This window comes from Hyperoodon ampullatus (genome assembly GCF_949752795.1).
Source record: "Hyperoodon ampullatus genome assembly, chromosome: 1".
Classification (NCBI taxonomy): Eukaryota; Metazoa; Chordata; class Mammalia; order Artiodactyla; family Ziphiidae; genus Hyperoodon; species Hyperoodon ampullatus.
In genome coordinates this window covers 167,794,081-167,815,744 of record NC_136914.1, presented here as the reverse complement: position 1 = coordinate 167,815,744, position 21,664 = coordinate 167,794,081, and the positions used below count along the sequence as shown (strand labels likewise).

The window sequence follows — 21,664 nt, the reverse complement described above, 5'->3', positions numbered from 1 at the left end:
ACTCTAGGTCCATCCACCTCAATAACTCAATTTCATTTCTTTTTATGGCCGAGTAATATTCCACTGTATATATGTGCCACATCTTCTTTATCCGTTCATCTGGGGATGGACACTTAGGTTGCTTCCATGCCCTGGCAATTGTAAATATTGCTGCAATGAACATTGCGACACGTCTCTTTTTGAATTATGGCTTTCTCAGGGGATATGCCCAGTAGTGAGATTGCTGGGTCATATGGTAGTTCTATTTTTAGTTTTTTAAGGAACTGCCATACTGTTCTCCATACTGGCTGTATCGATTTATATTCCCACCAACAGTGCAAGAGGGTTCCCTTTTCTCCACAATCTCTCCAGCATTTATTGTTTGTAGATTGTTGGATGATGGCCATTCTGACTGGTGTGAAGTGATACCTCATTGTAGTTTTGATTTGCATTTCTCCAATGATTAGTGATGTTTAGCATTCTTTCATGTGTTTGTTAGCAATCTATATATCTTCTTTGGAGAAATATCTATCTAGATCTTCTGCCCATTTTTGGATTGTGTTGTTTGTTTATTTGGTATTGAGCTGCATGAGCTTCTTGTAAATTTTGGAGATTACTCCTTTGTCAGTTGATTCATTTGCAAATATTTTCTCCGATTCTGAGGGTTGTCTTTTCATCTTGCTTATGGTTTCCTTTGCTGTGCAAAAGTTTTAAGTTTCATTAGGTTCCACTTGTTTATTTTTGTTTTAATTTCCATTTCCCTAGGAGGTGGGTCAAAAAGGATCTTGCTGTGATTTATGTCATGGAGTGTTCTGCCTATGTTTTCCTCTAAGAGTTTTATAGTGTGTGGCCTTACATTTAGGTCTTTAATCCATTTTGAGTTTATTTTTGTGTATGGTCTTAGGGAGTGTTCAAATTTCATTCTTTTAAAAGTAGCTGTCCAATTTTCCCAGCACCACTTATTGAAGAGGCTGTCTTTTCTCCATTGTACATTCTTGTCTCCTTTATCAAAAATAAGGTGACCATATGTGCATGGGTTTATCTCCAGGCTTTCTATCCTGTTCCATTGATCAGTATTTCTGTTCTTGTGCCAGTATCATATTGTCTTGATTAACATAGCTTTGTAGTGTAGTCTGAAGTCCAGGAGCCTGATTTCTGCAGCTCCGTTTTTCTTTCTCAAGATTCCTTTGGCTGTTCGGGGTCTTTTGTGTTTCCATACAAATTGTGAAATTTTTTGTTCTAGTTCTGTGAAAAATGCCAGTGGTAGTTTCATAGGGATTGCATTGAATCTGTAGATTGCTTTGGGTGTATAGTCATTTTCACAATGTTGATTCTTCCAATCCAAGAAAGAGCATGGTGTATCTCTCCATCTATTTGTATCATCTTTAATTTCTTTCATCAGTGTCTTATAGTTTTCTGCATACTGGTCTTTTGTTTCCTTAGGTAGGTTTATTCCTGGGTAGTTTATTCTCTTTGTTGCAGTGGTAAATGGGAGTGTTTCCTTAATTTCTCTTTCAGATTTTTCATCATTAGTGTATAGGAATGCAAGAGATTTCTGTGCATTAATTTTGTATCCTGAAACTTTACGAAATTCATTGATTAGCTCTAGTAGTTTTCTGGTAGCCTTTTTAGGATTTTCTATGTATGGTATCATGTCATCTTCTGCAAACAGTGACAGCTTTACTTCTTCTTTTCTGATTTGCATTCCTTTTATTTCTTTTTCTTGTCTGATTGCTGTGGCTAAAACTTCCAAATCTATGTTGAATAATAGTGGTGAGAGTGTGCAAACTTGTCTTGTTCCTGATCTTAGTGGAAATGGTTTCAGTTTGTCACCATTGAGAACAATGTTGCCTGTGGGTTTGTCATATATGGCCTTTATTATGTTGAGGAAAGTTCCCTCTATGCCTACTTTCTGGAGAGTTTTTATCATAAATGGGTGTTGAATTTTGTCAAAAGCTTTTTCTGCATCTATTGAGGTGATCATAGGGTTTTACTCCTTCAATTTGTTAATATGGTTTATCATATTGATTGATTCGTGTATATTGAAGAATCCTTGCATCCCTGGGATAAACCCCACTTGATCAGGGTGTATGATCCTTTTAATGTGCTGTTGGATTCTGTTTGCTAGTATTTTGTTGAGGATTTTTGCATCTATGTTCATCAGTGATAATGGCCTGTAGTTTTCTTTCTTTGTGACATCTTTGTCTGGTTTTGGTATCAGGGTGATGGTGGCCTCGTAGAATGAGTTTGGGAGTGTTCCTTCCTCTGTTATATTTTAGAAGAGTTTGAGAAGGACAGGTGTTTGCTCTTCTCTAAATGTTTGATAAAATTCACCTGTGAAGCCATCTGTCCTGGGCTTTTGTTGGTTGGAAGATTTTTAATCACAGTCTGAATTCCATTGCTTGTGAGTGGTCTCTTTATATTTTCTGTTTCTTCCTGGTTCAGTCTCAGAAAGTTGTACTTTTCTAAGAATTTGTCCATTTCTTCCAGGTGTCCATTTTATTGGCATATAGTTGCTTGTAGTAATCTCTCATGATCCTATGTATTTCTGCAGTGTCAGTTGTCACTTATCCTTTTTCACTTCTAATTCTATTGATTTGAGTCTTCTCCCTTTTTTCATGATGAGTCTGGCTAATGGTTTATCAATTTTGTTTATCTTCTCAAAGAACCAGCTTTTAGATTTATTGATCTTTACTATAGTTTCCTTCATTTCTTTTTCATTTATTTCTGATCTGATCTTTATTATTTCTTTTCTTCTGCTAACTTTGTGTTTTTTTTTTTTATTCTTCTTTCTCTGCTTTAGGTGTATGGTTAGGTTGTTTATTTGAGATGTTTCTTGTTTCTTGAGGTAGGATTGTATTGCTATAAACTTCCCTCTTAGAACTGCTTTTGCTTCATCCCATAGGTTTTGGGTCATCGTGTTTTCATTGTCATTTGTTTCTAGGTGTTTTCTGATTTCCTCTTTGATTTCTTCAGTGATATCTTGGTTATTAGTAGTGTATTGTTTAGCCTCCATGTGTTTGTATCTTTTACAAATTTTTTCCTGTAATTGATATCTAGTCTCATAGATTTTGGTCAGAAAATATACTTGATATGATTTCAATTTTCTTAAATTTACCAAGGCTTGATTTGTGACCAAAGATATGATCTATCCTGCAGAATGTTCCATGAGCACTTGAGAAGAAAGTGTATTCTGTTGTTTTTGGATGCAATGTCCTGAAAATATCAATTAAGTCTGTCTTGTTTAATGTATCATTTAAAGCTTGTGTTTCCTTATTTATTTTCATTTTGGATGATCTGTCCATTGGTGAAAGTTGGGTTTTAAAGTCCCCTACTATGAATGTGATACTGTTGATTTTCCCTTTTATGGCTGTTAGCATTTGCCTTATGTATTGAGTTGCTCCTATGTTGGGTGCATAGATATTTACAATTGTTTTACCTGCTTCTTGGATTGATCCCTTGATCATTATGTAGTGTCCTTCTTTGTCTCTTGTAATTGTCTTTATTTTAAAGTCTATTTTGTATGATATGAGAATTGCTACTCCAGCTTTTGTCTGATTTCCATTTGCATAGAATATCTTTTTCCATCCCCTCACTTTCAGTCTGTATGTGTCCCTACGTCAAAATGGGTGTCTTGTAGACAGCATATATACGTGTCTTGTTTTTGTATCCATTCAACCAGTCTATGTCTTTTGTTTGGAGCATTTAATCCACTTACATTTAAGGTAGTTATCGAAATGTATGTTCCTGTCACCATTTTCTTAATTGTTTTTGTTTCGTTATTGTAGGTTTTTTCCTTCTCTTGTGTTTCCTGCCTAAAGAAGTTCCTTTAGCATTTGTTGTAAAGCTGGTTTGGTGGTGCTGAATTCTCTTACCTTTTGCTTGTCTGTAAAGGTTTTAATTTGTCTGTCAAATCTGAATGAGATAGAGTAGAATAATCTTGGTTGTAGGTTTTTCCCTTTCATCTCTTTAAACATGTCCTGCCACTCCCTTCTGGCTTGCAGAGTTTCTGCTGAAAGATGAGCTGTTAACCTTATGGGGATTCCCTTGTGTGTTGTTTGTTGTTTTTCCCTTGCTGCTTTTAATATTTTTTCTTTGTATTTAATTTTTGATAGTTTAATTAATATGTGTCTTGGTGTGTTTCTCCTTGGATTTGTCCTGTATGGGACTCTCTGTGCTTCCTGGAGTTGATTGACTATTTCCTTTCCCATTTTAGGGAAGTTTTCAACTATAATCTCTTCAAATATTTTCTCAGTCCCTTTCTTTTTCTCTTCTTCTTCTGGGACCCCTATAATTCAAATGTTGGTGTGTTTAATGTTGTCCCAGAGGTCTCTGAGATTGTCCTCAATTCTTTTCATTCTTTTTTCTTTATTCTGCTCTGTGGTAGTTATTTCCAGTATTTTATCATCCAGGTCACTTATCCTTTCTTCTGCCTCAGTTATTCTTCTATTTATTCCTTCTAGAGAATTGTTAATTTCATTTATTGTGTTGTTCATCATTGTTTGTTTGCTCTTCAGTTCTTCTAGGTCCTTGTTAAACGTTTCTTGTATTTTCTCCTTTCTATTTTCAAGATTTTGGCTCATCTTTACTATCATTACTCTGAATTCTTTTTCAGGTAGACTGCTTATTTCCCCTTCATTATTTTGGTCTGGTGGGCTTTTACCTTGCTCCTTCATCTGCTGTGTTTTTCTCTGTCTTCTCATTTTGCTTAACTTACTGTGTTTGGGGTCACCTATTCTCAGGCTGCAGGTCGTAGTTCCCATTGTTTTTGGTGTCTGCTCCCAGTGGCTAAGGTTGGTTCAGTGGGTTGTGTAGGCTTCCTGGTGGAGGTGGCTGGTGCCTGTGTTCTGGTGGATGAGCTGCATCTTGTCTTTCTGGTGGGCAGGAATGCGTCCGGTGGTTTGTTTTGGGGTGTCTGTGACCTTATTATGCTTTTAGGCAACCTCTCTGCTAATGGGGGGAGGGTTGTGTTCCTGTCTTGCTAGTTGTCTGGCATAGGGTGTCAAGCACTGTAGCTTGCTGGTCATTGAGTGGAGCTGGATCTTAGCGTTGAGATGGTGATCTCTGGGAGAGCTGTTGCCATTTGATATTACGTGGAGCCAGGAGTTCTCTGGTGGACCAATGTCCTGAACTCGGCTCTCCCAACTCAGAGGCACAGGCCTGTCACCCGGCCAGAGCACCAAGACCCTGTCAGCCACACGGCTTAGAAGTAAATGGAAAAAAAAGAAGAAACAAGGAATGAAAGAAATAAATAATGTAAAATAAAATAAAAAGTTATTAAAGTAAAAAATTAAAAAGTAATAAAAAAAGAAAATGAAAGAAAGAAAAAACAGAGCAACCAAACCAAAAAACAAATCCACCAATGATAACAAGTGATAAAAACTATACTAAAAAAATTAAAAAGGACTGACAGAACACTAGGACAAATGGTAAAAACAAACCTATACAGACAATGTCACACAAAGAAGCATACACATGCACAGTTACAAAAAGAGAAAAAGGAAAAAAATACATATTAAAAAAAAGGAAGAGAGCAACCAAATCAGTAAACAAATCTACCAGTGAAAATAAGCTCTAAATACTAAACTAAAATAAACATAAAACCAGAAAGAAATTAGATGCAGAACGCAAACCCGAAGTCTACAGCTGCTCCCAAAGGACACCGTCTCAATTTTGCAATGATTTGTTATCTCTTCATGTATTCCAGAGATGTGGGGTACATCAGGTTGACTGTGGAGATTTAAGCTGCTGCTCTGAGGCTGTTGGGAGAAATTTCCCTTTCTCTTCTTTGTTCACAGAGCTCCTGGGGTTCAGCTTTGCATTTGGCCCCAAATTTAAATTTTGGCCTTTGCTTATAGGTCACCTGAGGGCATCTATTCTTCACCCACACAGGAAGGGGTTAAAGGAGTGGCTGATTTGGAATCTCTTGCTCACTCAGGCCAGGGGAGAGAGGGGTACGGATGTGAGGTGAGCCTGCGGCGGCAGAGCCCGGCGTGATGTTGCAGCAGCCTGAGGCACGCCCTGTGTTCTCCTGGGGAAGTTGTCCCTGGATCACAGGACCCTGGCAGTGGCGGGCTGCACAGGCTCCTGGGAGGGGAGGTGTGGATAGTGACATGTGCTCGTACACAGGCTTCTTGGTGGCTGCAGCAGCAGCCTTAGCGTCTCATGCCTGTCTCTGGTGTCCACGCTGATAGCCATGGCTTGCACCCATCTCTGGAGCTTGTTTAGGCGGTGCTCTGAATCCCCTCTCCTCGCGCACCCTGAAACAATGGTCTCTTGCCTCTTAGGCAGTTCCAGACTTTTTCCCGGGCTCCCTTCCGGCTAGATGTGGCGCACTAGCCCCCTTCAGGCTGTGTTCAGGCAGCCAACCCCAGTCCTGTCCCTGGGATCTGACCTCCAAAGCTCGAGCCTCAGCTCCCAGCCCCCACCTGCCCCAGTGGGTGAGCAGACAAGCCTCTCAGGCTGGTGAGTGCTGGTCGGCACCAATCTTCTGTGCGGGAATCTCTCCGCTTTGCCCTCCACACCCCGTTGCTGCGCTCTCCTCTGTGGCTCTGAAGCTTCCCCTCCATCATCCCATCTCTACCAGTGAAGGGGCTTCCTAGTGTGTGAAAACCTTTCCTCCTTCACAGCTCCCTCCCAGAGGTGCAGGTCCTGTCCCTGTTCTTTTGTCTCTGTTTTTTCTTTTTTCTTTTGCCCTACCCAGGTATGTGTGGAGTTTCTTGCCTTTTGGGAAGTCTTAGGTCTTCTGCCAGCGTTCAGTAGGTGTTCTGTAGGAGTTGTTCCACATGTAGATGTATTTCTGATGTATTTGTGGGGAGGAAGGTGATCTCCACGTTTTACTCCTCTGCCATCTTGAAGGTCTCTCCAAGCATATCATTCTTATAGCCACGAAGTTATAACAAATCAAAACCTTCAGGAGCATTCTTTAATTTTATTGTACATATTTGCAGAGATGCCCACTACAAATTCCAGTTATTGGTTAAGCCAATAGCAACTCAAGTTTGTTAAGGAAATTAAAAGGTTAGAACATAAAAATCTAAAACACACTCAGGGTTTTTTGGGTGGTAGTTTTTTTTTTTTTATGATGTATAGACACAACATAACACTTATCAATGTAGCTATTTTTAAGTATACCATTCAGTGGCATTAAGTACATTCACAATGTTGTGCAACCAACACCACTATCCTTCTCTAGAATGTTTTCATCATCCCAACTAGAAATTCTGTACTCATTAAATTGAGTGGGTAGTTTTAACTTTTTACCTCTCCATAATTTAGGCCCATCCCAGGCATGAAATTGCTCAGTTGACTTGAATTTTTTTTTCTATAAAAGACATTTAACAACAAATCTTCAGAAATATCCAAGACCCCCAAAGACTTCACTCAGGGTTTTTTAAAGGCTTATTCCCAATACTGCAACCTCATGCCACCAACAGACCTAAAACACCTCTGTCTTCTGCATGGCCTCCTTTGACCTGATGGCCTGATGAAGAGGGTGGCTTATAATCACTGGCTTGGGGCAATCTGGTTTATAGTCCCCAAGCCTAGTGAAAACTCAGAAACTTCTTGGTTTCTTGGTTTCTTACATTCTTGGTCAAAATGGGACTCACCATAAAGGACTGTAAAATCAAGCCTAAATTTTCCCTTTAAAAAACATGCTCAAAATCACATATTTTGAATGTTCATAACAAAGTTATACAGTATGGTATTTGTGGCCTGAAAGTAGCTAATTTAGTGCTGGGGAACAGTTTACTTATGTATAGCATCTGAATGTTACGAAGTTGAGAGAACACATGAAAATGCACAGTGGGAAGCAGCCGCATAGCACAGGGAGATCAGCTAGGTGCTTTGTGACCACCTGGAGGGGTGGGATAGGGAGGGTGGGAGGGAGGGAGACGCAAGAGGGAGGAGATGTGGGAACATATGTATATGTATAGCTGATTCACTTTGTTATAGAGCAGAAACTAACACACCATTGTAAAGCAATTATACTCCAATAAAGATGTAAAAAAAAAAAAGAAAAAGAAAATGCACAGGAAGCTACAATGTAAAAGTAAGTTATTAACATATTAACAGAAGTTTGAAACTAAGAAGATTGTGGGGTCTTATAAAGACATCCTGGTTAACCCCTGCATCCTAATGTCTCTGATGCTGACTTCTCACTTTCTATGGTGGAGTATTGAAGATTCAAGTCTGAGATATTCCCTGTGTTCATGATAGGTCTTCTGGGTACTGGAGTATTAGACCTGGGATCTGGTGGTAGTAATTATTTCAATATATTTCCTTTAATAGATAACAGTATGGTTTAACATGCATCAGAATCACCTGGAAACCTTGTGAAAGCACAGTTTTCTGGGCCTTAACTCAGAATTTCTGATTCAGCAGGTCTCAGTAGAACCTGAAAATTTCCAACAAATTCTCCAGGGATGCTGATGGTGCTGGTCCTGGGGTTACACTTTGAGACCCATCTCTGTAAAGTATAGGAAAGAAATAAATAGCAAACTTAAATATATATATATATATATATATATATATATATATATATATATATATATTTTTTTTTTTTTTTTGCGGTATGTGGGCCTCTCACTGTTGTGGCCTCTCCTGTTGTGGAGCACAGGCTCCGGACACACAGGCTCAGCAGCCATGGCTCACGGGCCCAGCCACTCCATGGCATGTGGGATCTTCCCGGACCGGGGCACGAACCCGGTCCCCTGCATCGGCAGGCAGACTCAACCACTGCGCCACCAGGGAAGCCCTAAAATATTTTTATTAAATTATAAATTTCTAAAAAAAGGACGAACATATATATGTGTGTTTATGAACTTATTATATGTATAGATTTATAAACGTTATATAACTTTTAGGGATCACATACGAATGACTAGAGATGTAATTCTACCAGATCTGGAGGGTGTGCCTCAGATGGCCTTGACTTTATCTCAAACTATAGGGAATACCCACAATTCCTTTGGGAGGCTCTGTGAGGCCTTCAAAGAGAGCAGCTGGCCTAGGAGCAGCTGAAATCAAGGGCCAAGGAGAGATCTGGGTTTCTGTGCCAGGGACAGGGGATGTGCCAGCAGTGGACAAAAAAGACACACTGAGGTTACAGATAAAGGCTCCAAACCAGAAGCCATGCAGGCAGGCACTGTGCAGAGTGTCCCCTACAGGCAGCTTCTGGTAATGAGCTCCTGAGTGGCCAATGGCAATGCGCTGGGTGGGTGAACCATATGAAATCACCAAAATCTGGACAAATGCCTGCAATTTTATATTGTCCAACCTAATAAATATCTACAGAGACTTCAAAATTCTCGTGATCATTCCATGTCAGTCAGGAGATGTACACTCCAAATGGTGCAGTGTGTGTGTCACACGTCAACCTCATTCATGTTTGGAGCATCTGCTCACCTGGGACACTGGTCGTTGGGTGTCACATTCCCCGCAAGGCTCAACTCTGGGACCAGCGTGGGCTCCCCGGGCCTCCTCCGGCTCTGGGCTGCTCTCTCCCTCACCTGTTGCTCTATCACAGCCTGATCTGTGGGCTCTGGAGGGACGGGTTTCACAGGCTCCTCCCCAGGATCTGGCTCCTTCATCTCATCAGGATGTTCTTCGACTGCTTGTTTGTTTTTCTTCTTTTTGGCCCTCTGTTGGGTAAGAGGCAACCTTATGTCAGACAGGAATTTTGGAATTTCTTTGAAAAGCACAGTCTTCAGAATCAGATAGACGTGGATGCAAACCCAGCTCCACCTCAACCAGCTGTGTGCACTCAGGCAGCTCACTAAGCCATTTGACCTCTCCATGCCTCAGTTTTCTCGTCTACAAAGTGGGAACAATTATAGGAAACTTTTGCCAGGTTTCTTGAAATGAGGTAATGTCTGGAAAGAGCTTACCATGTGCCTGGCCCCTAGAGAGAGCTTAAAAAAGTTAACTATTCATCTGCTCATTATTATTGGTTCTAAAGACCAAGGATACGTCTCTTTTTGGCTGCACACGCAGCATGCAGGAGTTCCCAACCAGGAATGGAACCTGTGTCCCCTACAGTGGAAGCGCAGAGTCTTAACCACTGGACCACCAGGGAAGTCCCAAGCCTTGAAATTAAAGTAAGGCTTGTGAATATAACTGACACTGCAGGTCACCCTGATCTATTACTTATTGTCCCTGGATTACTTATTACTTATTGTCCCAGTTTTGCAAGGTCATATGTATAAAGTTATATAATTTTCTGGGGGAAGCCCAGAAGCACCAATACCCCACATTAGATAGGGTAAGCCATGTAAAATAGTAAAATACGTATCACAGAGCTTGACAGGCACATGAGCGATTACCAGGTTATTGCTGGTTCATTCAAACAGCCACAGGATGATACAGAGAACCGTTTTTGGGAAAAACTTCCTCTGGTATCAGCAGGCTGGGTGGCTTTTTCAACAAGTGCATTAATCAGTTCATTCTCTCATCCTTTTGTCCCCTAGCGAGGGAGCTGGGAGGGAGACAGAGCACAGCAGGCAGGGGACCCCAGTCTGCCTGCCCAGTTTCCCTCCTCCTGTCTCCATGTGCCTCTACCCAGACCCTTCCTGTCCCCCAGGTCGGTTCTTTTCAAGGCTGTTTACAAACCTGGGCTTTCTTCCAGGCTTTCCACTGCTGCTGTGCACTTCTGTATTCCTCCATCTTCTGTTCGTACTCTTCCATGTGCTCTTCCAACAATTCACTTATCTCGGTCTGAATTTCTGCTTCATATGCTTCTTCATCAGCTTTCTGGTCAACTTTTTCCCTTTAAAATAATTTATAGCACCTTCCTTATTTCTTGAAATTAAGTGATAGAGTAATAATAGCAGCAAATACCTGTATTGGGCTTGCTCTGTGGCAGCTCCTCTCCTAAAAGCTTTGCACAGGTGAGCTCACAACCGTGTGAGGCAGATACTGCTACCTTCAGCATTTTATACACTAGGAGCCTGCAGCACAGAGAGGTTAAGTAACTTTCCCAAGAACACACAGCTGGTGAATGGAAGAGCTGGAACATGAACCCAATCTATTTACACTAAGCAACAAAGCCACACTGTTAGATGATCCAGATGGCACCCTGACACAGTGCCTGCAAATTCTCAGCTGACAGAGGCAGCAGTTTCATTGTAGTTATTTTGTTAATTCTTCGAGTCTCTGAGGAACCACTTCATTATGCTGCTACCAAATCCCTGAAGCTACTTTTTTTTTTTTTTTTTTGCTGTATGTGGGCCTCTCACTGTTGTGGCCTCTCCCGTTGTGGAGCACAGGCTCCGGACGCGCAGGCTCAGCGGCCAAGACTTACGGGCCCAGCCGCTCCGCGGCATGTGGGATCTTCCCAGATCGGGGCATGAACCTGTGTCCTCTGCATCGTCAGGTGGACTCTCAAACACTGCGCCACCAGGGAAGCCCTGAACCTACTTTTTTGACTTTGGATTGACAATTTGAATTTTTCTTTGATTATTCTGCTGACAGTGCATTAATGTTCAGCCTGACCTAGAGCAGTGCTTCCCACAGTGTGTTCTATAGAGTGCTGGTTCTATGAGGTGCCCTACAAAAAAAAGGGTGCTGTGGCCAAATCAACACAAGATTGAACAAATGTGAAGTTTCCATGTTGCTTTGTAAAGGGCTTTACAGAGCCCTTTACATGTGGATGGGCAGTGTGACTCCCCAGGAGGGTGGGGGAGGGCAAGCATGGCATCCAGCACATCCCATCCAGCACTTCAGAGTTGTTTCAACCCATCCCCTGTGCTTATTTCCTAATGTGATCAGTATGGTCTGGCCTGCAGGTTCTCCTCTCCTAAAGTTCCAGCTCCTTTTTAGAGAAACCTAGTCAAGTGCCTAGAGCTGACCAACGTTTGTGTATGTACACGTGTGGCCTGGTGGGTTAGCAATTAACAGGCTCCCAAGGCGCAGACTCTTACAAAGCTACTACTGAAGAAATCACTTGGGAAACACCTGAAATTTATAAACATCAGAGAAATTTGGCCCCCGTTATGTTCCATCTCTGATATATATTCATTTACTTTTCTCCTTGTTAATCAGAGGCATGAATAAACTAGTTGAATTTTAAATATTTTTGCAGGAAGAAATAATGCTGTATCATAAGGTAGCTAGATGAATCAAGAATGTGAAGAAAGGGCACTCCAAAGGAATTTAGGACACAGCTACTTATGGGTGGAAGGGATGTGAAGTATCACAAAAAGGAAGTTTGTAACCTAGAAGTGACCTTAACGGTAAATTTCTTATAAATTTTTGTTTATCCTAAACTTAGGGAAGGAAGGAGAAAACAATCTTGTAACTACTTATGTTCTGCTTCTGGATGGAAGGGATGACCTGGAAGATGGAATATGGAAGCCAAAACACTGGGATTTCTGGAAGACATCTACGAGTTCTGTGGGACAGACTATCTGAATTTGTTTTTATATTATATTATATATTTTATATTAATTGAGCAGATACTACATGGCAGGTGTGCTGTCTGGGACCAGATATCCAGTGGTGACAAGATCCCTGCCCTCATAAAGCACAGGCTTGTGTTTGTCCTGGAAACTGCAGAATGTTTTCTCAGTTTTATGATAATTACAACCCCCCAGCATCACAATTTGAAGCTATCTTTGGCTAAAAACTGACTGTTTTCAAAGCACAGTATCAGATAATTGCCCTCATGTGTCACTTTTCATGTAGATGTATGGGCACATCACTTATACAGATGAAACAAACAGGAAGGGACCAAAACCAGCAGCAGAGATGCTCTTGAATTAATATGCAGAAGATGGTTTTGTTGTGATAACTGTACTCTTAATTATGTACCAAAGTCTAGTCAGTTCACCTGCATAAATATTATCAAAGCATACTTTCTCCACACTACACACAAAGATCAATTCCAAATAGATTAAAGGTGAATTTGAAAGATTAATCTTCATTAATATGAAGATTACAAGATACAATATAGTAGTGTATCTACTTGATTCAGGGGAAGGATTTCTTCAAACAAAAAGCACTGATCAGAAAAGAAAAGATTAATATATTCTATCTCTTTAAAATTAAGAATTACTATTCTTCAAAAAGCAGCAAACTACTAAAAAGAAAACTACAGAAGATTTCTGCAACACACATCGACAAAGGTCTCATGTTCAGGATATATACCAAACTTCTACAAATTATGGAAAAGATAAAAGGACAAACAATCCAGTTCAAAAATTGGCAAAAGTCTTGAACAGACACTTGGAAAAAGAGGAATTCAAAATGGCCAATTCATGCATAAGAAATATAAATTAAAACATGCCATCAGATAGGCAAAATGTTAATGTTTGACAACATCAGGTGATATGGCTGATATGGGTGACATGGACCCATGGGAACACTGGTCAAACTGAAAGTCAGCACAAACACTGTGGAAAAGTGTCTGCAACCAGCATATAAGTATTTGGAGAAGCACATCCCCTAAGACTCGACAATTCCACTTCAAGGTATATTTCTGGAAAACTTAGGCACATGTACCCTAAAAAGACACATACAAAAAACGTCTATAGAAGTGCTGTCTGATTTTATTGTCTATGTCCCCTTCACTCCCAAACTGGAAGCTCTGGGAGGAAAGAGATGATGTTTATCTCCTTCATCAGTGTAGCCCAAGAGTCTAGCACAATGCATGACAGAGTGGGCACTTAAGAAATGATGAATTGTACTTGAAAACTGAGTAACATTTTTATAACAATTTTGAGAAATAAAATTCATTCTTTTAAAATGTAAAAAAAAAGAAGTGCTGTCTATAACAGCTGAAAAATGGAATCAACTCAAATGTCCATCAACAGTAAAATAGACAAATTTTGTTATATTCATATAATGAAGTGTTATAAAGCAAAGAGAATTAACCACAACTGTGTGCTGAAAAGGAGATGAATCTCCAGTAGTATTGAAGAAAAGAAACAGGTGTGTGTTCACTAAAGCATACACACAATATACTTTCACTTATGGAAAATTCAGATACAGGCAATATTAGACTAAGTGTTAGAGATTACACATAGATGGCAAAGCTTTTAACTAAAAGCAAGGAAACATTGATCATAAAAGTCCAGAAAATGGTTACTTCTGTGACGGAGGAGATGTAATTGGGGTTAGGAACACGGGGGATGCTCAGATACTAGTAATATTCTAGTTCTTAACTTGGGGAGTTGCACATGGTTATTCATTTGTAATTATTATTTTTAAAATTATTTTTAAAATTGTATCTATGTTTAATACATTTTCCCCTATGCATGATATAACCCAATAAAACAATTTTTGAAAAAAGCCTACTTTCTCAAAACAAGTTTCAAGGGTGTATTTGTAAACCTCTGGAACTCTCGAAGGGATTTCATCTCTTTCCAGACTTTTATGATGGTCTTAAGCAGTGTTCGATCTTTTTCTTGTTCAGCATCACGCAGTTTTCTTGTTTGCCTACAAGATATAATACATGGATATATATTTAAAAGTTATTTAGGTGTGTTTGCAAATTAGGAAAAGAAACTAATAATGCTATAGTGATTGTATAGTTAATTTCACAGCTACGATATTTCTTAAGTACTAGAAAACCAAAAATATGAATGCAAATTTGAAGTCAATAGGATGCTGGTCTGTTTTTATAGGTTATTTGATTTTGTTTTCTCTAGTAGAATCTGACTTCAGTTAAACTAAATTACCATTTAAAATTCTCATTAATACTGTGCAATCTTAAACAGCCACTTTTGAAGTTATGAAAATAAGGGGCCCAGTAAATGCAGTTCTCATGGACTAAACTATGATAAACAGGAAAGTATGTTGCTGTCCCAGTTAACAAGTATATTAAAGTCTGCCTGTGTTAACACTAATCACCAGTCCTACATTTAGGAGATGAAGTAATGTTACTACATCCCTTGGTGAGTTTTTAGTGCTGACTAGATTAGCGATATTTTTGGCTTGCTTTGAAGAGGCTTCATTTGAAAATGCTTTCATTGTGATTGATATTATTTAAAGTGTTTGGAAATTATTTAATGCCTTACTTTAAGCCCCCTCTACAAATAATAGCCAAGTCCAGAACCCAAATGTACTCTATTGTGCCATTAGTTAGTTAATTAATTAGATTTTTTTTTCTTGGACAATTATCAGGTGTCATTCCAGGGGATTCAGAAGTGGTTCCTAGGAGATTGTAGATGTCTCTGTTCTCAGGGAGCTTATAGCTTAGCTCAAGAGACAGACACATAGATAAATGACTGACAGAGTGCCCTAGGAAACCATAGCCACAGTGTTTCAAGAATCATCCCCTCCTGAACCCCAGAAGGACGGCCTGTGTCTGGAAGTTGGTTTTACTTGTGATGACTTAGTCTGGAGATGGTGCAGAGAAACACAGAGGTCTAGGTTTCTGATCATTCAATTGGTGTCATGGAAAAGGAAGCTGGTAGAAGCTGATGGCCAGTTAGTGGTTGGGTAGCCAAGATTTGGGACTCTTGGAAGACCTTAGAAAAGCTAGGAGGCAATGAACCAGAATAAGAAACACTCTTCTTGAGGAGCAGTAAAGCATTCTGGTTAAGGGCTGGTTAAGATGTGGGAACCAAGATACCCAGATTTAAATCCTCGTTCTAGCTGACCTTGGGCAAACTATTTTACTTCTCCATGCCTTATCTGTAAAGTAGAGATGATAACAGAATTTATTTCACAGGGTTGCTGGGAGGAGTAAATGAATTAATACTAGAACCATGTCTGACATCTGGTAAGTGGTCCACAAATATTATCTGTCATTACCTAGTGGTCTGTTCTTCTCTCATGCCTTTAGCAGCTATCTCCCCTGCCTCCTTTAAAAAAAACTGCAATATAAAATTATTTTACTGAGTTATATGACACCTTAAGTCTTTCTGATATATTTTCTACTTCCTTTTTTTAGTCCCTGACAAGACAGTTTCTCAGAAATGCTAAAAAAATGCTTAGCAAGTAAAATTTGACCTATGAGCTAGAGAAGCAAAGAATCACAAAAGAATATTTAATTACAGATTGTTGCCAGACTATGAAGGAAGAGGAAAAGGCAACTGTGATTAGGGAGCCGGGTAACACTTTTCTGAAGCCTGATGTAGATGGGGTCTGGAGTGTGGAAAGGAGTCCAGCCCAGAGGTGAAACTTTGGGAGCCACACTGGCATCTAGATGATATTTAAAACCACAGGACTGGATTCACCTCAGGAGAAAATGCAGATTAACAAAAGATTAAAAAAGAAAAAAATCCTGGGAGGAACTCTGAACATTTAGAAGCTGGGCAAAGAAGGAAGATTAGGCAAAGGATAGTGGGAAGGACAGGTGGCCGAAGAGGGGTGAGGGCATCTGAGAGAGGGTGGTGTGTGGACATAAAGGGAAGAGAATGTCTCAACAGGCACCCTGTGGGGACAGTGCCCAATGCCAAGTACCAGGGGGGCTGAGAGGTCCCCTTCTGCTTAGCAACACGGAGGTTCCCCAGGATTGTGGCAAGATCAGCCTCACGGCAAAGGTGGGCGCAGAAAAGAGGCTAGACTGGACAGTGAAGGAGGGGAGGGAGTAGAGACGGCAGTACTTAGCAAATTTACATTTAAAATACTTATTAGTAAATACTTGCCAGAAGTTTGGCTGTGAAGGGAAAGACAGGGATAAAGTGGTAGCTGGATGGGGATCTGAGATCCTAGACTTTTTATTTGTTCAAGATTGAGCATATGTGAGGATGAAGATCCAGGAGGGGGGTAAATAAAGTGTTCCCCTGTATTGCACGAACACCCGTGTTTCCTTTCTTAATACAGCCTGGTTCCAGTGCAGAGGACGAGCAATGTGGTCATGATGCCACTTACAGAAAATAAGATGGAAAATGCGTCACTGGCTGAGGTTAGCTGCCCCAACCTGGGACCTATCAGATACCTAGGGGTGGGCTCCAAGGCAGCTGGCTCATCAGCAGCTCCCAGGGGGCTTCAGGGAACAGGTCCGCTTGATGAGGTATCCAGGAACAGGCCATCTGCTTAGAATTTGCTTTTCCACCATGTGAAAAGTCAGTAAAGGACTAAAATCAACTCTTTCACTGCATCAGAAATGCTGAATCTCAGTGGTTTCCATCTCCAGGGGTGGCAGGATGTTTGCAATGTGTCTGCGATCCATGGCTCCACCTGGCATGGTCTGTAGGACTCACACACAATTCTGCTACTGTTTCTCAAATACTGATTAATAAATGCAATCCCACATCAAACCTTCATTGTATCCAGAGTAGCTTTTTGTCACTTTTTCTTACTCAGTGTATACTAAAACAAAAATTACTTTCATGAGGAGGAGGCAATGTGCTTTTCTTTTAACATAAATACGAATTTTCATTTTTAAACATACTCTGCATACTTTTACAACTACAGTGTACAAACATCACTAATTTTCACTTCGGTAGGAGAATTTCCAACTCAAGGGTAGATTGTAAAGAGAAAAGTATACATTTAAATTCCTTGAATAGATAACTAATAAGGACCTACTGGATAGCACAGGGAACTCTACTTAATACTCCGTAATGATCTATATGGGAAAACACTCTGAAAAAGAGTGGATATATATATATGTGTAACTGATTCACTTTGCTGTACAGCAGAAAATAACATGACATTGTAAATCAACTATACTCCAATAAAAATGAAAAAAGATAAACCCCATGATTTATTAATTCCTGTTCTAAGAATTTATTCTGTGGAAATACTTATACAGGTACACAAATATATACATATAGGAGTGTTAGAGTACAATTTAAAGTAATAAAAAATAGGAATAATACAAACACTTATTAATGGGGAATGTAAAATCTATATAATGTCAGCTCTTAAACAATGATATAGATCTAGATGTACTATTATAGGAAAAGGTCTCAGATACATTTTACATAAAAAAGCAAGTTGCAAGGTGGTAAATGCAATGTGATTCTTTAAAAAAGTAAAATATATACACATAAACCCATCTGTGTATATATATGTATACACACATGTATTTATATGTGGAAGAACTAGCAAAAAACTGTTACCCATGATTTTCCCTGAGAAATAGGACTCTAGAATAAATGTTCACATTCTACATTGTATGTTTCCCTATTGTTTGGCAATGATCAGGGTTTTAATTTTTGAATTTTAATTATGAAAAATTTCAAGATATAGAAGAGCACATATAATAAATAATATGACACTTACTAACATTTTTTCACATTTACTCAGAATTTATGTTTGTTTGTTTGTTTGTTTGGCAATGTTAGAGCTCCATTTGAAGACCTCTCCATTCCATCCCCTTCTCTCCCTCCCTGGAGGAAGAAACTGGCATGTGTGTCTTTTCTGTCTGTATGTAACACACATGTGCATACCTGGAACACATTAGTATTGTTTCACATGCTCTTTAGGGCTGTGACCTGTATCACACAGCGAGTCTCCTCTTACAACTGGATTTTTTTTTTTTTTTTTTTTTTTTGCGGTATGTGGGCCTCTCACCACTGTGGTCTCTCCCGTTGCGGAGCGCAGGCTCCAGACGCACAGGCCCAACGGCCATTGCTCACAGGCCCAGCGGCTCCACGGCACGTGGGATCCTCCCGGACCAGGGCACGAACCCGTGTCCCCCGCATCAGCAGGCGTACTCTCAACCACTGCGCCACCAGGGAAGCCCACAACTGGATTTTTAAATTCAACACTATTTTATCCATGATATATGCAGATCTAATTCGGTCCTTCTAACTGTGGGAGGGAGGTTCATTATAAGATTAAAGCAGATGGTTTCATTCTGGTGTGGGGTTATCTCTAGCTTCTTACTCTTGTAAGTGATGCTGTGGAATGCTTGCACACACGTCCGGTGCACATGCGCACACAGCTCCTTGGAGCACATGTGTCTGAAGCAGAATTGCCGGGTCCTCTGCTGGCATTTTCAACTCCTTGCTCGTCTCTGGACAAGCTGCTCTCTGAAGTGGTGGCTGTAGCAATATTTGTTTACACTAGCAGAGTGTGCAAGTTACCCTATTCCCCCTGTGTGCCCTCCCGTCTTCATTCATTTTTTGGACTTCAAATTTGGTGTTAATACAATCGACATATCTCGTTATTTCATTTGGCTTAATGTATTCCGTGCATTCAGAAAAAACTCTGAAAATATAAACTCTCAATAAGTAGAGGGAAAAAAAAGCAGTAGTTATAATGATAGATTTTACTCACCGAATTTCAGATTTATACTCATTGATGGTTTTTTGGGTTGTTTCAAGAGACTTAGGAGTTTTTGCTGGATTAAGGCCCATCTGAACAGCATTTCTTAGAGCTTGGAGCTAGAAAAGATATGGATACAAGATCTGAGTTAGAAGCTCTACTCCTTACTACAAGTGATGTGCTTGGACCCACCCACTTCTCCAGGGCAAAATGATGTCAGCAACCTGTGAAGGGATGTGCAAGCATCCAGCCGTCTCCATGCTTTCACCAAAGTGAATTTTGACAGAGAGCTATTGCTTCTATTTAAAAAAAAAATAAAAGGAATAATAAAGAACTGTGTGTGTCCATCCTTGTTCTGTGGCCCAGATCCAACTGCTCATGACAGATGCTACTTTTACTCTACTGTCTCAGAAACAAGTTTTCTTTCAAGGTGGCAGGGGGGTCCTCTCTGGGGCCTGGACATATAATGACATTCTTGTGATATAAAGAGAGCATAAAATTATAGACCTATAGGAGGAGATATTGTGGAGTTATCTCTTATTTGGGTAGTAAGGTTTTAAAGTCAGGGCAAAAATTGTCTATAGTCAAAACTACCCATGGAGATTCCACGGGACAGTGTCACATTAGAAGTAAATCCAAAATGGCTAGACATTTCCTTACGCATCAGTTGAAACAACTGACTTTTGTTTAGGTACCATGTTAGGGTAAATTACATATAACAATGAGAATGTCTCTAAGGACACAGAGATTCTCAGGCCATGAATGGTCTCATCATATGAGATCATGTAAGCAAGACACAGCTACCCACTGCCGGTGGGTGAGATCCCTTGCTCTGTTTGCAGGAATCATTCTTTCAACCAAGTGTGTGCCACTGAATTTGCGCACATTAAATGTACATGGTCGTATCCTTTCTTTTGCCTCTAGGTAGGTCAACACATCACATCCTAGACAGAGGGAACATGAAGGAAGCACACGAGCATTTGCTGCTAGAAGGTATTTTTGTTGTTTGGGCTCCTCAGGAGAATCAACCCCCTCAACAATTGGCATGGAAGTGATCACGGGTACCTTGTCAGTAAGAAATTGTGCCTTGTGTCTCTGGCGTCTTGCAAGGTACTGGTCATATAACTGGGCCAGTTTGGCTGCCAAAACATGCTCTCGGCTAAAACAGGGATGATGTGTGAAGATTAACCCCGAAATATCAATGTCCAGTTGGAAATTTCCAGGAGGGTCTCCAGATCCAATCAAATGCTGACTCCTGTGGATGTATTTTACTGCCTGCCAAAGAGAGCAGAGTGTAGGGGGAACACAGTTAAAACACTTCCTAGATACTGATCTGATGTGTAATGGGAAAAGTCAGATGCAAAATATTTCCTACCCTAATCAAGCCAGGAGAACCTTGTTCCATTCCCTTTTCCCTGGGGTTTTAGGGGCCTGCCCTTTTCTGAACACTTGAAAAGTAAAATGAAGGGCAAGGAATGAGAAAATAAATAATTTCAATCTTGCTTTCCTAGGTCTTTTAGGGATTATCTCTACTGAGTCATAGCCCTAATCTTTGTCATGAGACTATCCCATTTCCTGGAAATCTTGGGTTTTGCAGCTGGTGACCTTGAAATTCTTTTAATGAGAGAAGCATAGATTCTAATCCAAAGTGATCATTATTTGGATCATAGATATACTCTCCATGTGGAGAAGTTTTTAGTTTGTAGACAACAGCCAGAGACTAACATACTGAACCGAGCTTCGGGCTGGCACCTAGTTTTCCTGGGAAGAAGAAAGTCAGTCTGCAAAATAACAGAGGAAGAGATAGTTGGGGCAGCTGAGTGTGTAGAAAACAGGAGTGGAAATTTCCACTGGGACTTTCCTGGATCACTTGGTGTACAGTGTGTCAGATAAATCTCTGTTTTTCTTCCTTAAACTCATCAAGATATTCTATGTTGATCACTGCTGCTTGTAGGTGAATCTAGTTTTGGAGGTTGCAGAGCTCCAAGGTGGGGAGGACACCTTTTTGATTTTGTCTTCATGTTCTCTCCTTGTCATAGACATTGACTACAGTCAGGATGTGGGGTTTGACACACTTCACTCGATCCTCCCCTTTGCAGAGAGGAGATTTTGGAAGCTATTTATGTTATCGAGAAAAGATTATGTGGCCCAAATGTATTATTTATAAGTTATGAGGTAAATTGGAAGCTGCAAATATTCTAGTCAGAAGTGAAACATTTACCCGATGTTAATTGTGGGTAACGTGTTCAGGAATCTCTTCATTTAATTCGTCTTCATGGTATTATGTAAAGATGCTGAACTGGGGTCAGAAACCTTGGATTCTAGCTGTGGCTCCACCTCTAACTTGCTCTGGAACCTTGGGCAAGTCACTACACATCTCCATGCCTCTATCTCTTTATCGTACAAATGGGAGGCTGAGGAAAAAGATCCAGTTGGCATTTTGTAGGTCACTAGGCATCATATAAAGCACTTCACACATATCACCTGGTTCATTCTGTTAGGGAACTGCTGGTCATTAGAC

At 40.2% G+C, this 21,664-nt stretch overlaps 1 protein-coding gene across 1 annotated transcript in view; it reads right to left on the bottom strand.

The window, feature by feature from the left end:
• The window catches only part of CC2D2A (coiled-coil and C2 domain containing 2A), a 131,177-nt gene that overhangs the window by 62,141 nt on the left and 47,372 nt on the right, over window positions 1–21,664 (bottom strand). Inside the window, exons 11-15 of the mRNA XM_079707442.1 lie at window positions 20,209–20,418; window positions 19,156–19,262; window positions 14,275–14,415; window positions 10,591–10,747; window positions 9,388–9,623 (exon numbers count right to left, since the gene is read on the bottom strand). Coding sequence (XP_079563568.1) covers window positions 9,388–9,623; window positions 10,591–10,747; window positions 14,275–14,415; window positions 19,156–19,262; window positions 20,209–20,418 — 851 coding nt within the window. The remainder of the gene's footprint in view (window positions 1–9,387; window positions 9,624–10,590; window positions 10,748–14,274; window positions 14,416–19,155; window positions 19,263–20,208; window positions 20,419–21,664) is intronic.